Raw genomic sequence first — 14,441 nt, forward strand, 5'->3', positions numbered from 1 at the left:
ATAACAATATTCTATTGCTGATTTTAAAACGCGCCAAATCCCTCTGGTGGGTGGCTGAGGGAGGAAATGGCTGCCACAGAGGACTGGGGCAAGTAAAATGGGAGCCATGTGGGCAGAATTCCCCATCCACATGGGTGCTGTTGCCCCGGCTTTGCTGCAGTCCTTCCCAAAACCTCACAGCAAAGCAGGTTTGGGAAAGATCCCTGCAAAGGTGGGGACGTTAGGAAAACAACCCACTTCCCAATAGCATTCAAGCCAAGGCCAAACCACTTTTATGTAAGTGACCCTAGTCTTGCCCCGTGAAGCAGCAGGGAACATGTCCTGGCCCTCTAGTCTTTAGATTGGCAGGTGTGACACATGGGCTCTGCAGTCAGACGGTGGCAAATGAAACGTTTAGCTAAGTTTCTTTCCCTTCCTCAGGACAAGCCAGCTGTGATCTCACTCCAAAACTTGATTGTCCGAGACATTGCCAACCAGGAGAAGGGCATGTTCCTCATCAGTGCTGCCCCACCGGAAATGTATGAGGTGCACACCGCCTCCCGTGATGACCGGAACACCTGGATGAAGCTCATCCAGCAGACTGTCAAACTGTGAGTGTTATTCCTGGTTGGAACAGCTTGTGCAGCCGCCGTTTCTGTAGTGTTAAGCTGCCACTCATAGCACACAGCTGTAATCTCAGGAAGCGTCACTTGTAAAGGGCTAGCACTGCTTCTTCCTGGAACGTCCCCCTCCCGTTTTACATTCCACTGCTTCTTCCTGGAACGTCCCCCTCCGTTTTACATTCCTACCTAAAACCAGAATTGCTTTCAGAACCTCCAAAAAAATGGATGGATCAAAATCTCTCCTAACTCTGAACCCTGCTGGAATATAAAGTGGCTGGGATTATCAAGGGAAGAGACTTTGCAATATGTTAGAAGAGATCAGCACAGTGTGCAGCAGCTGTAAGAGTTGAATTCCGCAACAGGGAATGTTAACATATATAGGTTCCTCATTCTGGAGTCAGATAATTGGTTTGTCCCGTCTAGTGATCTTTCCCAGGTCTGCTGCCTGAGATCCTTTAAATTAGAGATGCCAGGGATTGAGCCTTTGAAATTTAGGCATGAAAAGCATGTGATCTACCACTGAACCATGGTCCCCTCACAAGTCATGGTGTTAGCACATTTAGAATTCTGTCTACATTTGTTGGTTGGTCCGTGTCAAAAGGGATGCCATATTGCTGAAAAGGATACAGAAAAGGGTTATCAGAATGATCAGTGGATTAGAGCCCCTCTCTTAGCGTTGGTAGCTAAGGCCGTACATCTGAATATTGGTGGCTGGTGGGCAACAGTATGGGAGAACTTTATGGCCTTTGTGACTGGGGCTTGCAGGCTTCCCAGAGGCATTGCATTGTTGTTGGAAGCAGAGTGCTGGACTAGATGGAACTTTGGTCTGATCCGGCAAGGTAAGTTCTTTTTTTCTTAACCAGGTCTTTTTTTCTTTGTCTGCTGCCTCCAGATGTCCTGACCGGTCCGATTTTCCACTCATTGAGACGGAGAATGAAGCCTCTTTGCGGAAGCTGAAAGGTAGTATAAAAACTGGGTCACAACCACTCCAGAAAGGGGCAGTGCTCTCTAACCCATCTCTCTCTAACAAATTTCCTCTCATCCACACAGATAAGATTCAGCAACGGGACCGGGAAATCACGGAACTCCTCGAGGACAAAGTGGGGCTCTTTGCCGATATCCTGGCCCTTCAGAGTTGTAGTGTGGATGGCCCCCTACCCACCGTGAACTCCCGCACCCTTTTCCGCACTGAGTCATCGGATACTCCCCATGGGGAGAAGCTGATCCAGGAGGCCATCAAAGAAGGTACAAAGTTGACAGCCAGCCAGTTTGAGAGGCTCCACACACCCCCAAATACCTCCGGTTCAGTCCCCCCCCCCAGTTTATAAAAAGAGAGGAGGAGGAGTGGGGGGGGGTCTGCTCAGGAAAAGATTTATTATAACATGTGACAGGAAGAGGGGAGAGCCAGAGTCATGACCTCACCAGGGTCAAGGCGAGGACTCTGGGAGCATGACTTTGATGTCATGTGCTTGCGGCTCGGTGGATGGGTGTTAAGGTGGGCCTCTGCTGTGGAAAGGTCAAAGGCCACTGCCTTAAGGAAGCACAGTGCAGCATTTGACTGTTTCCCATAGGGATGCATGACATCCACGTAGAACGCAGTAAAGGGACTCTGTTGGTATGCAGCTGGCCCTGCTTCCAGTGACCCAGGCCATTGTGAATCAGTCCTTCTCCTGCATTCATAGCCATCTTAGGGCTGTGTTGCTCACACCAGAACGTAACAAACTGTTTGCATAAAAGATGTATGTTTTATATTCAGTCTGCACTGGGAATTGACACTATATGTAGTAATAATGTACTGGAACAAATATATGTGTGTGTGTTTGTATACCTATATATATATTTAAATAGGGCTGTAATACGTAGTGAAAGATCTTCTTGACATCTGTTGGATTAAACAGCAGGTTCTAAAAATCAAATTAAAATTAAACATTAATTGCTTATCTAAGTGCTTACCTATCCATAACAAGATGACTGTTTTTTATCTTGCCCTTCGTGTGATGAGCTCAGGGTGGCTTACAGTTCTCCCCTTCCCCTCCCACCCAGGAGGGAATACCTCCTCTCAGAGGACACCTGCTCTGATGCATATCCTCTTCATCTAGATGATTTTCCTGTGAAGTACTATGTTATTCATGTATTATACAGATATAATTGATGCATCAATGAAAACCCATACAATGAGTCAACTAGGATTTCTTTAATCAAAGCTCTAATGTGCATGTCTTCCTCTCCCCCCCCCCCCCCCCCCCCGCTCTTTCATTGCTGACACAGTGGAATTTCTGAAGGATTTATTCGTGGGACCCAGCTGGGATCGAGACCAAAACCACACACATGATCCAAATGGCTGTTCTAGCCCAAACCCAAATAACACCACAAGTATGAGCAACTATATCCTTCCAGACTGAAGTAACCTTTTCCCCTATGTGCAGATTCTCCCTTGCAAGACTGACTCCCACCAGTAGGCTTTATGGGGAGGGAGGGGGGGAGGGAGGGAAGGTGGCATGGTATAGCCCGATTTCCTCAGATCTTGGAAGCTAAGCAGGGTCGGTACTTGGATTGGAGACCACCAAGGAAGGCTCTGCAGACCACCTCTGTTTCTCACTTCCCTTGAAAGACCCGTGCTGAGGTTGCCATAACTTGATGGCACTTAAATATGTACATAGGCTTTATTGGGGAGGGGGGAGTCAGAGGACAGAAAGCGGGGTGGGGACAAAGGAGCTTGGAAAAACGGTCTTTCAGTTTGCTTTCTTCTTGTCTTCTTCCTACAGATGGGGAGACTGGAAGCATTAACGGCTCCCTTGAATTCAACAGGGTTGAATCCGAATCAAACCAACGTGTAAGTCTTTCACAAGGGAGGTGGGGTGAAGGCATCAGCTACTCACCCCCTTTTTCCATTCCCATTCAGAAGCCTAGCTGTTGAGGTCTGAGCCCTGGACTCGTGAGGAAGGAGCTGGCTTGAGCTCCGGTGGTGGGCAAGAAGCTCTTGCAGATGGACAGAGGGTCCTGGAAGGAGGGCTGGGAGCCAGCCTATCAGGGCCTGGGTGTCAGCAACAGCTGATTCTCACCAGCAGTGCCCACCGTCAATACCCAGCATGCCAGAGAAGCACGGATATATAGACATGTAATACAATGGCCCCGGTCACACAGCAAAGTTGCAGTGGGAGAGGCACGGATGGTGGGTGGATTATCTGGGCGCGATCACACCCCAACATCTGGGAAGTGGAGCGCACCCATGGCTTACCGCCGAAAATGCGTTAAAAAACTAGTACCTCCAAAGTACTAGTAAACTTTTGCCATTGGCTGCCTCCAGACTCCCGTGGTGTGATCGCGCTGGCGCGCAGCATTCCCCTCCGGTCCCTCGTTTACCCGCCGGCGCCGAGGGAAGGACCCGTGGTGTGCCGCCGGTGCGTCTGATCGCGTAATCACGGATCAAACTGCGCCAGGCCAATTAGCCACGCCTCCCCCGCGATATCTAGCCCATGTGACTGGGGCCAATATAAGTCTTCCATGAAAATTACTAAGGTGATATTAAAACCACAGTTATTTATCCACTGTATAAAAATTGCCTCTCAAAGTACATACAGTATCAAAATATCTTATAGTTAGTTAATGCTAGAAGACATATCCTGTATTTTTGTGTTGTCAGATTCAGCTTGTAGCATAAACCATCAATTTTAACTTGTTGCTTGAAAGTGTACCAAATAGCATTAGGCTTCCATTTCATTCTCACCACGATGCTGAATATATGTTGTGACTTAAGTCCCCTGGGTCTCTGTTTAACTCAATTTGAGCTTGTTGCTTGAAAGCGTATCAGACGGCAGGAAGGTTGTATCTTAGTCTCTCCACAATGCTGAGTGGCAGTTTCAGTCCCCAAAATCTTTGCATGAGAGCTTTCCAAATGAGATGATCCAACATTTAGACTCCGTATATTTAAAATTTCAGTTGGGTTCGCTAGCTCCATTTCATTTCATAATTTGAAATGATTGGTGAGACATGAGTCCAGATAAGAAAGTTTTTCTGCTTGAGTATTTACAGATAAGGAGCAGTTCCACCTTTGAAAAAGAAAGCAATTACCACTGATCTGTGGCTCATCCCTGTTCTGAGGCACCACACAGGTCAGCTCTGGGCAAATTCCTCAGTGACACACCTTTCTGCAGCAGAACTGAGAATTACTTACTGGTGATTGCCTGGACTCCTATATAGTTAAGAACATAAGAACATAAGAGATGCCAATGTTGGATGAGGCCAAGGCCCATCCAGTCCAACACTCTGTATCACACAGTGTCCAGAAATACCAGTGCCATCAGGAGGTCCACCAGTGGGGCCAGTTCCTTAGGAGAGGGATGTGTTCACCTACCCCCTCTAGACCTGAGGATCCATGGCTGCCCTTCTAGATCAGACATGGGGCCAGTCTTAATACCTGGCCTCTATGATGTTTCCGTCCGTTTTTCCATGGGTAGCACATCTGACACAATTGCATTATGTTCTTACAGGATGGCAATGGAAACCAGCTACAACAGAAAGTATCACAGGAGGTGAGTGGCAAGGGATTGGAGTGAGATATGGGGGGGGTATTCTTTAATGGGGGGAAATAACGGGATCTGGGTTCTCTGTTGCCCTGGTGGCCGCTTACGGCTTGTATGGTCCTGTTGGACTGACGGCACTTTTCTTCCACCCATCCAGGAGGTGCTGCAACGGCTCAGGACTCTCTATTCTCTGCTTCACGGCTTGCAGGTGAGTGTAGTTTGAGCCATGGCTCCAGGGGCAGGGCAGGATCCTGCTAAATTCAGATCTATACCTGTCGAGTTGCTCTGTGTGTGTATAAGAAGGGTAAGATGCATTCTGGCGCTGTTTCTAAATGAGGCTCTGTAGGTTCTGTTATCAAAATTAGAATCTGATACAGAATTCATCTCTTTGAGTGAAAACAGACCTACATAATGAGCTGTCTTTGAGTGAAAACAGACCTACATAATGGGTGGGTCAGCTGTGGGTCAGCACTTGCCCCAAACACATTTCCAAACTGAATCGAGCTCAGGGGATCCAGTACTGAGAGCTGATTTTGCTGGCCCTTGTGGCAAACACCAAGCCACTTCCCTCCCCCCCTTGCTTTTCACTCAAGAGTGGTAGTCCAAGTTGTCTTTTTCTTTTAAACTGAGGCTCAGAACAGGAATTGATATGCATAAAGCTGTAGGGTGCCAGGGCTGTGAATTAAGTATAAATCCATGTTAGCGCCAGATAGATGTATGATGGCAGAACAAAGGAGAGCTCATCTGACAGCAGAAAAACCTTTGTCCAGTCTTGGAGGGAGATGTGTCTGTCTTCTTATTTCACGTAGGCCAAAACCTCATACTGAAGCAAAAAGCAATATGGCAGCCCCTAGTGGGAGAATGTGAGCATTGCAATACTAACATGTTCCAGTCCAGGATGGTGCATGTTTAAGCCACATCTTAACTCAGATGGCCTGCCATGGAAAGACAGTCTGGAAGAGAACATTCTTGGTTGCTATACCTCCATTATGAAACTTCCTCCACTGAAGAGTCCTGACTTTATTGAATTTTCAGTGGATGGTGAAAATATTTTTGCTGCAGCGGGAGCTATTGGGTTTAGTTTGTACTGGCAGTAGCTCTTTGGTTCTGGCATGTACTGCAGTTTCCTTCAGAGATTTTTTACATTTTTTAATTGGCTGAATGTACACTGAGCTTGTTAGACAAAGAATTAGTTTCTCTTTCTTAAACTTCCCAGTAGCATTCTCTACAATGGTAGCAGTACCTGAAGGATTAAAACTTGAATTCAGTTCATAAAGCACCATAAATAATTTCTGTTGCAGGCTGGAGAGCAGCCATCAGAAATGAGAGCTGATTGGTTAACAGGAGATTTAAATGAAATCACTGCCACAGCAGACTAGATTTGCAAGAGCCTGGAAGGGTCTCTCTGAACAGCCTAGCAAATAAACAGAATGTAGCTGATAAGTGTCATAGCCCTGACTAGCCCGAGCCTGTCTCAGCTCAGACGTTAAGCAAGGCTAGCCATGGTCATTAGTTGGACGGGAGGCTATTAAGGAAGACAAGGGTTGCTACGCAGGAGAAGACAATGGAAAAAACCACCTCTGCTCATCTCTTTCCTCGAAGACCCCATGAGAGGCTGCCATAAGTTGGTTGCAACTTGATGGCACATTGTTGTTGTTGTTGTTCCATAAATACTGATTGTGCGATTTCATCCTAATGGGCTGCTTTTCCTGCTCCCCAGGCAGCCGTGGCACATCAGGATACCCTTCTGGAGCTCCAGCTACAGGAAGCAGGCGAGCGGCGTGAGAGGCTGATCCGCACCAATTCCCGCAAGGAAGCCCCCGCTTCCACAGCAGATAAGCAGGCCACCGACCTCTCGCTACTGCAGAAGCAACACGCGCTGCTGCAAGAGGAGCTGAGCCGCTGCCGGCAGCTCTGCCAGGAGAAGACTCAGGAGGTGACGGCTCTGGAGGCACGGCTGAGGGAGAGCGAGCAGGAGAGAGCTCGGCTGGAGCGGGAGGTGGAAGAGACCCGCAAGCAGGCAGTGACCCTGCAGCAGCCTGGGACGATCGTGGAAGCCGTATGGGCACGGAAGGGGGCGGAGCCCCGGAGACGCAGCTTGCCAGCTGGTGATGCTCTGTACCAAAGCTTCACTCCGCCTCAGGTAAGGTGCTGGGGCCCCCCTGGGGGGGGGGGGGGGGGGAATCCAGCCAGTGTCTTAGGAGCCAAGGCTGCAAGGGTCAGGGAAAGGATGCTCTGAAGTGGGGTTGGAGGGTTGGGGGTGGCCGACTCTTCCAGCTGTGTCGTTTCTTCAGCCTCCTGTAGGGCAATTCACTTTCTCCATGCACAGTTCTGCAGCCAGGGGATCATACTGTTGTGAAGCAGAAGGTTACACAGATTCACTGTAATTTGCCATTTGCCATCACGTTGCTTCTAGCTGCTGTCAGCCCTGGTCTGTTGGCACTCTGTTGCTTTAACTGGGATGCAGCTGGGCACCATGGGAACTCTGCCATTGCTCCGTCATAAGCCTGTCAGTGTCCACTTTGCTCTCTTCGCTGTTGCCAGCAACCTCTGCTGTTTGTGAATAAGGCAATGGGATCCTGCATGTGTATAGAAAAAAACGGGATTTTTGTGTGTGTGCAGAGCCTTTGGCCTTCCCAAGACCAACCTGTCATTCTGAAACCTAAATCCAGACCCTCACCTTCAGCGTTCCCTCTAAGCTGAGTTAGTGTGAGCTAGCTCACAGTTTTTTAGCCTCCAGTTCACACATTTCTGTCTTAGCTCTGGAAGGATGGCCCCAGAGCAAACTAATTTTATGCAGTGGTCAAATCGCTCGCTCACAACTTTAATGCCAGTAGCTCAGAAAGTAGAATTTTTGCTCACAGGACTCCATATTCACCTTCATTCTCTCCGATTCTCTTCCCAGCAGCAGAGCCGAGGAGGTGACCCTCTCTCCCCCAGCTGCCTCACGTTCCAGCGGACCTTTATCAATTGCCAACGGGATGAGATTGGCTACCATGGCATACCCAGTAGGCTTCCAGAGGGCGACCAGGATTTGGGAGTGCTCTCGGAGGAGGAAGGTGTAGAAATCCAACATACTCCCCCTTCTAGCCCGCGAGGTGGGTTTTCTTTAGAGTGAGCCCAATGGCTACCATCTTATGCAGGCAACTCTGAGGGAATTCTTTCAGGCTTCTCAGGGAGATTCAAATAAAACTTAATTCACTGCCATGTGAAAACAGGGACTGCTTCTAATTTTGCAACAGGCAAGCCTAGGTTTGTGTCAGGGTGAGCAGCTTCCAGCTGGTGGTGAAAGGAGATAAAATCACTTGCAGGTATTTTTGGCCTTAAAGTTGCTGCCCAGCCCCATTGAGCACCACGGTCTACAGCTTGCACCATGTTCCTTCTAAAGAAATAGACGTGAAGTAATATACGCCAAAGAAAAGTTCCTTTGAACATGTACCGAGTGCCACTGAGCAGCTGCAACCTATCCCTGTGTATTTAAACTTAAAGAGCAGAGAGTTTGCTTCCACGGCAAACGACAGGGCTCCTTCCGAAGCAGAGTCCGTCTGTCTGTCTTTAGAAATTAAGCTCTGCCCCAGTCTCTCTTGTCAAAATCTTGAGCACAGAACGAAAAAAGTTGTTTAAGTGTTTAAGGCTTATGAAGGTCCTCCCTAAAGTTTACCAGACACGATTGTACCTGCTCTCTTTAGCCCAGTCCTGAATTGCCCTGGAAACAAGCAGAGGGACCGGACAGTTTAAACCTGACTGCATTTCTCAAGGCTTGAACCCTTGCTTTATAGATAGTTTTTACACAACTCCCATTTGGACATGATGCTTTTCTTCCATGAAAAAAGGGTGTGAAGAACATTGCAATCAGAAGAATCTCCTGATACGAATTTCCTTGTTAAGTCTAAATCCCTTTCTTTCAAGATTCAGTGTGTTTCCCCAATATTATTACTCCTAGTTCAGAGATACTCTTGGGTTTGGAGGGTCTAAACATAAGGCATTGATTTGGGCTATTTATCAATGTTAAAGTATGAAATTTCATATTCAAAGACTGAACATTCAGCCAAGTGTTCAAATTTGGCTGAAATATCATTTTGGCATGAACATCAGAATGTAAGAGAATACTGGTAGGCAGTGTTCCCTCTAAGCTGAGTTAGTGTGAGCTAGCTCACAGTTTTTTAGCCTCCGGCTCACACTTTTTTTTTTTAGCTCAGGAAGGATGGCTCCAGAGCAAACTAATTTATGCAGTAGTGAAATCACTCACTCACAACTTTAATGCCAGTAGCTCACAAAGTAGGATTTTTGCTCACAGGACTCCACAGCTTAGAGGGAACATTGCTGGTAGGCTACGTGAGTAAGACATAGAAGTAGGATTCAAGATCCCTGATTGCTTCTGTTGGCAAATTGTTCTTATAAAATCCCAGCTGTGTTTTGTATCCCATCATAAATTTTGTCTCGTATGCCGGGGGCGGGGGCATTCCTCTATTCAGGAAAAGAACTTTAACCCAAATCAAAATCCAACAATGTTTATAACTAATTTCAGATTTCATGAAGATGCAGGAGATATCCGATTTTCCGAAGATGCAGGACATTCCAGAGGAGGTTGAAAGCAGCCAGGAGCTGAATGTTGGAGATAACGGTGCTTCGTATAGTTAGATTTGGGGTGAGGGGGGATCATCCCCATACCTTCCTAAAGCCATCGGACAGGGACTGCCCCCCTGCCAGAGACCACCTTGTCTCCAATCAAAACCACAACGTGGAACTTCAGGGACCTGGAAAGACCACACCAAACTAACTTTGGGTGGGTGGGAGCGGGGTTAGTGGAAAACCACGTCCTGAGAGTGGGGGAAGGGACAGGGGACTGAGCCACAGCACCCCCTGGGACCACTGCTTTTTGTGGCCTTTAGAACTCCTCATTGACGGACGATGGATTTGGGATTCTGTTGTTGTTCTTGTTGTTGCCCTGCAGGTTCTCTTTCTGATTCAGGCCGGGGCGAGAGGGAGTCAGGTACCGCAGATGCCTACTGTTGCTTCTTCTAACCCACCTACCTCCCCGCCCCACTTCCAAGCAGTTTAATTTATTTATTTTGGGGCAGGGGATAGGAGGGAGCTGCCCCCTTCTTGTGAAGGATACCTTTAAATTATTACGATGATTTTTTTTTGCTTTTCCTTGGGACTCTGTGGATACACAGAATGTCTTAATTTTCCTGGTTATCCTCTCCAGTTTAAGAGCAAGGAGGGAGTCTGTCAGCCGAGGTGACTCCAGTTCACAGAATGCTTACACTATACTTGTGCCAACACTATGGAGCGGGGGCGGAGCTTGTGTGCCCACCGTGTTCAAGGGTGGAGTTTAACCCTGCAAGCTGCTCCATTGCTGGTCTGAATAACTTAACTGAGGGGCCTGGTTCAGTTTTGGAATCCTTTATTCCTTTTTATGGTCTACATAAGATATTTTTGAGTGAGGGAAAAAAAAAACTGCTGCTCAGAAAGCAACCCACTCTGGGGAGGACTTTGCTATGTTAACAGAAGGAGAAGAATCACAAATTTCCCAATTACAAGACCTCTTTAAGATTGTGCCTGCATTACAGATGTGTCAGTTGGTTCCTTACCAGTTTAAATGCCATGTATGGTTTTTTCCCCTTCCAAGGAAAGTTGACAACTGCAGTAAGGCCATGAGACTGGTGATATTTCAAGAGTGAATTTCTCCATAGTTAAAAATGTTTAAGCCCGTGCTGCTGAGACCACCGTTCAAGCTCCTTTAGCAAGCACCCTGGGTTGCCTTTATAACCCAAAATCAAAAGGCATTATATTGAGACAAACTGTGGGAAGGCCCAGGAATGAAATCTTAAATTGGGAGGAACATGGTAGTAGTAGCACCAGGTGGTACCAAGCATCTGCTATGCATTGTGGAATTGCAACCCATAACTGGCCTTGCAGACTCATGTGCTCTTGGGATTCTTGCCATACATGGCAAATTCTTCCACCTAGTGGGTGGTGCTGGAATAACAGTCCCCATCAGCTTTGACATCAGTGTTCCTAGAATGGCAAGAAATGGGAGGGGGGACGCCACATGCAAGACCATCCGTTGGTGTTAGTGGACACAAAAGTCATAGAGCCTCTTTTCCTTGGCTGACAGAACAGTCAGATAACATGGAAAACGATGACTGGGAAAGGCTCCATCTGGACCTCCTTTGTGAAAATGGTTATTTTAAGCAGAGTTGACAAGAGATGAGAACTGGGATGTCTTGCTCATGGCAGGGGGGAAAAAATAAAATGTAGTACAGTTACTTTCTTTTTGCGCCAAAGCTGGATAATTTTTCTTTTCAAAAGATACCTGTCGGGGGTGGGTGGGGGGATTAATCCAGGGATTAAAAAAAAAGCCAGTTCAGAGTTTCTCTTGGTTCCATAACTGATGATTTAAGAAGGACATTAGACCGGGATTTTGGATTGTTTGACACAGGCGTGGAGCGCAGCCGCCACGCCCACTAAGCACACAATCCTACATGTGCCTCATCGAAATAAATCTGGATTGGAGGGGGGAGGGAACAGCTCCTGCGCAGGGATGACCCATTGCAGGCTGTCTCCGGAGCCAATACACGTGGGGGGGCAAGTGTTCTACCAAGTGTGAATCTAATTTGAAAGATCTTCCCATTTTTATGCAAATAAAGAAACAGAGAATGGCATGTCTCACTGCATGTTTCCTCGAAATTCTGAATGAGATGTGTGTGCTGTGTGGAAACAGCACATTTTGGAAAGTGGATGCTTTGATAGATACAAATGCTGCTCCCACCTCAAACAATATTTTTTTCTGATGGCAAGCAGGTATTCATCTGGGGTAATTAAACCAGATGGGCATTCGTTGTTATTTTTTTTTTTAATTTTAAGAACCACACCATCCTCAACAAGAGGGACTCTTTTTTTTTTAGAAAAAAGATATAATTTAAGAAGAGATCCTGCTGTGCTGATAAATAGCGTCTCTTAAGAGAAAACAAAGAAGAGAGAGAAAGCTACAAAGAACTCTTTTTTTAAATTAACTTTCAACACTGATTTATATATATGAAGAGGGAAAATGGTTTATTGTTTATTGTTGATTTAACTGTAAATGGAAAGGGAAAAAAGTTAATTAAACAAAACAAAACCGAGAATGTGTCCACTTTGCTTTGGAGGGCAAGGGAGGACTAGAAATGGAAGGTGGGAGACAGGTTAGTGTACCTTGGAAAACACACACTTGTTTTTATTTATGTATGTGATTTTTCATCCCAGTTCTATGTATAAAACACCTAAGGTGGCTTATACCTTAAATTTAAAAAAATTAAACACATAGATACAACCCCCCCTAATATATCACAAGACCTCTTGGTATAAATAAACTAGTAGCAGCAAATGTATTAATAAATATTAATACTCTGTTCTCACTTTCTCCAATGACTTCCTCCAAGGAACCCAAACTTTTGCTGAACCAGAAAATTCTAGACCAAACGGCAGTCACTTGGGTTACTGGGTGACAGTTCTGTGGGCCAGTGCACCATGGATGCTTACACTAATTTAGACATTCCTCATAGGGTGGACCTGTCTTTCATTAATTTTACATCTGAATCCATTCATCCCATGCCACTGATTGTCCAAGTGATGCACACCCTTATGGAAAATAAAGCAGCCATCTTCGATAGATCCACAGTTCAACGCCCTTTAAGTGGGGAGGCCTATGCAGTATTAACTCCCTGCCTACCCCAGTCATATACGGGAAGTGACATCATCCCAAGGGAGGAAGTAGAGATGTATGGGATTCCTAATTGCAGCCTGGGATGCGCCTGATCAATCTGAGGAAATCCCTAGATGAATCTCCACTGCTCAGAAAATGCAAACCCTCCCCTAGATCTTCACTGACAGGGTAAAGGGTGGAGAGTGGGACAGTGGCAGATGATATTAACCTGGACTTTTTCACAGTTTACCTATTAACACTGATCAAGATGGGTAGCCATGTTAGTCTGTCTGTAGCAGCAGAAAAGAGCACAGTAGCACCTTAAAGGCTTAACAAAATACGTGTCAGGGTATGAGCATTTACTCTTGAAAGCTCATACCCTGCCACATATTTTGTTAGTCTTTAAGTTGCTACCGGACTCTTGCTCGTTTCTACTGCTATCAACACTGAGATTGAGTCAATCCCTATGGATCTTTTTGAACATGAGGGAAGACAGGTTGTTTCTGCTGGCTTGAAAGTGGAGGATGCATTGGAGACACTGGGATTTCAGTGGCTGCCCTGCTTCTTGCCTCACACTGTAGGGCCACAATTGCCGTGTTGAAAAATGTCCCAGTGTCACTGCTTTAAGTCCCAGACACAAAACAAGGTAGGCCTCATAGAATATCTTGTCTCCCCCCCTCCAATTTGGGCATAAAGCAGCTGAAGTGAGGGACATTTCCCGTGAGGGGAATGGCATGGGGTGGGGACCCCCATCAAAGGTAGTCTGTGGAGAATATATAACTTGAGGCCTGGTCTTAGGGTTGCCAAGTCTTACCTGCTGCTGGAGCGGGGGGCTCCTGGCTTGTTCCTGGAGCGCGTGTGTGCAAAGCGCATGCGCGCCGCAACCCCGTCACCCGGAAGTGACGTGACCACGCCGGGCATGCTGGGGGTGGGGCCATGACCATCCGAGGGAAAAACAAGAGTTTTCCCTCAGATGACCGTGGCCCAGCCACCAGCGTGCCCGGTGTGGTCGCGTCACTTCCGGGTGACGTGCACGTCTCGTACTTTGGGGGTGGGATTCCCCCCGGGGCCTGATCCGCCGGTGGCGGGGAACAGGCCTCGAGCAGGGGTTTCCCTGCCCCCCAGGGGGACTTGGCAAGCCTACCTGCTCTACACATGCAAAGAATGAGGCAACGGTGAGGTGGCAGATTGCAGGAGGTGATAGAATAGTCCCATTTTTGTTAATACTTCCATGTGTGAAACCCCACCCCACCCATGAAATTATTTCTTTGGGGAGGAAGGTTGTAGTCTAGCTCTTCACATTCTGTGCTAGTTTTCCAGGTACAGGGAATTGTTACTGTAGCTGGGCTTCAAAAACCGTAATCCTTCTACTGCTGTTTGAGATGGTACAGTCCATTTGCCTGCAGTCTGCACTAACTAGCACAGTCCATTCTATCACCTCAGTCATGAAGACTCATCTCATATATAAAAGCCGAATGGTGGTGGCACTTCTCTAGAACATTCCACACGCTCCGCAATTGGTTGGCGCCCTCGTGCGTCACTCAGAATCTGTCCCTATCCACTGGCTGCATTGCTTGAGTCTTGCCTCCAACATTCTAAACAGTTTGCTGTTCCTCCCCCCCCCCCCAT

The 14,441-nt window shown here is 47.1% G+C and overlaps 1 protein-coding gene across 1 annotated transcript in view; it reads left to right on the forward strand.

Annotated features, from left to right (window-relative positions):
• The window catches only part of ARHGEF2 (Rho/Rac guanine nucleotide exchange factor 2), a 69,940-nt gene extending 59,067 nt beyond the window's left edge, over nucleotides 1-10,873 (forward strand). The window contains exons 13-22 of the mRNA XM_015410847.1: nucleotides 421-590; nucleotides 1,495-1,562; nucleotides 1,653-1,847; nucleotides 2,871-2,975; nucleotides 3,368-3,435; nucleotides 5,093-5,134; nucleotides 5,283-5,333; nucleotides 6,846-7,268; nucleotides 8,031-8,223; nucleotides 9,654-10,873. Coding sequence (XP_015266333.1) covers nucleotides 421-590; nucleotides 1,495-1,562; nucleotides 1,653-1,847; nucleotides 2,871-2,975; nucleotides 3,368-3,435; nucleotides 5,093-5,134; nucleotides 5,283-5,333; nucleotides 6,846-7,268; nucleotides 8,031-8,223; nucleotides 9,654-9,766 — 1,428 coding nt within the window. The 3' untranslated portion in view covers nucleotides 9,767-10,873. The remainder of the gene's footprint in view (nucleotides 1-420; nucleotides 591-1,494; nucleotides 1,563-1,652; nucleotides 1,848-2,870; nucleotides 2,976-3,367; nucleotides 3,436-5,092; nucleotides 5,135-5,282; nucleotides 5,334-6,845; nucleotides 7,269-8,030; nucleotides 8,224-9,653) is intronic.
• Nucleotides 10,874-14,441: the final 3,568 nt, after the last annotated feature.

This window comes from Gekko japonicus, unplaced genomic scaffold (genome assembly GCF_001447785.1).
Source record: "Gekko japonicus isolate JY-2015 unplaced genomic scaffold, Gekko_japonicus_V1.1 scaffold42, whole genome shotgun sequence".
NCBI lineage: Eukaryota > Metazoa > Chordata > Lepidosauria > Squamata > Gekkonidae > Gekko > Gekko japonicus.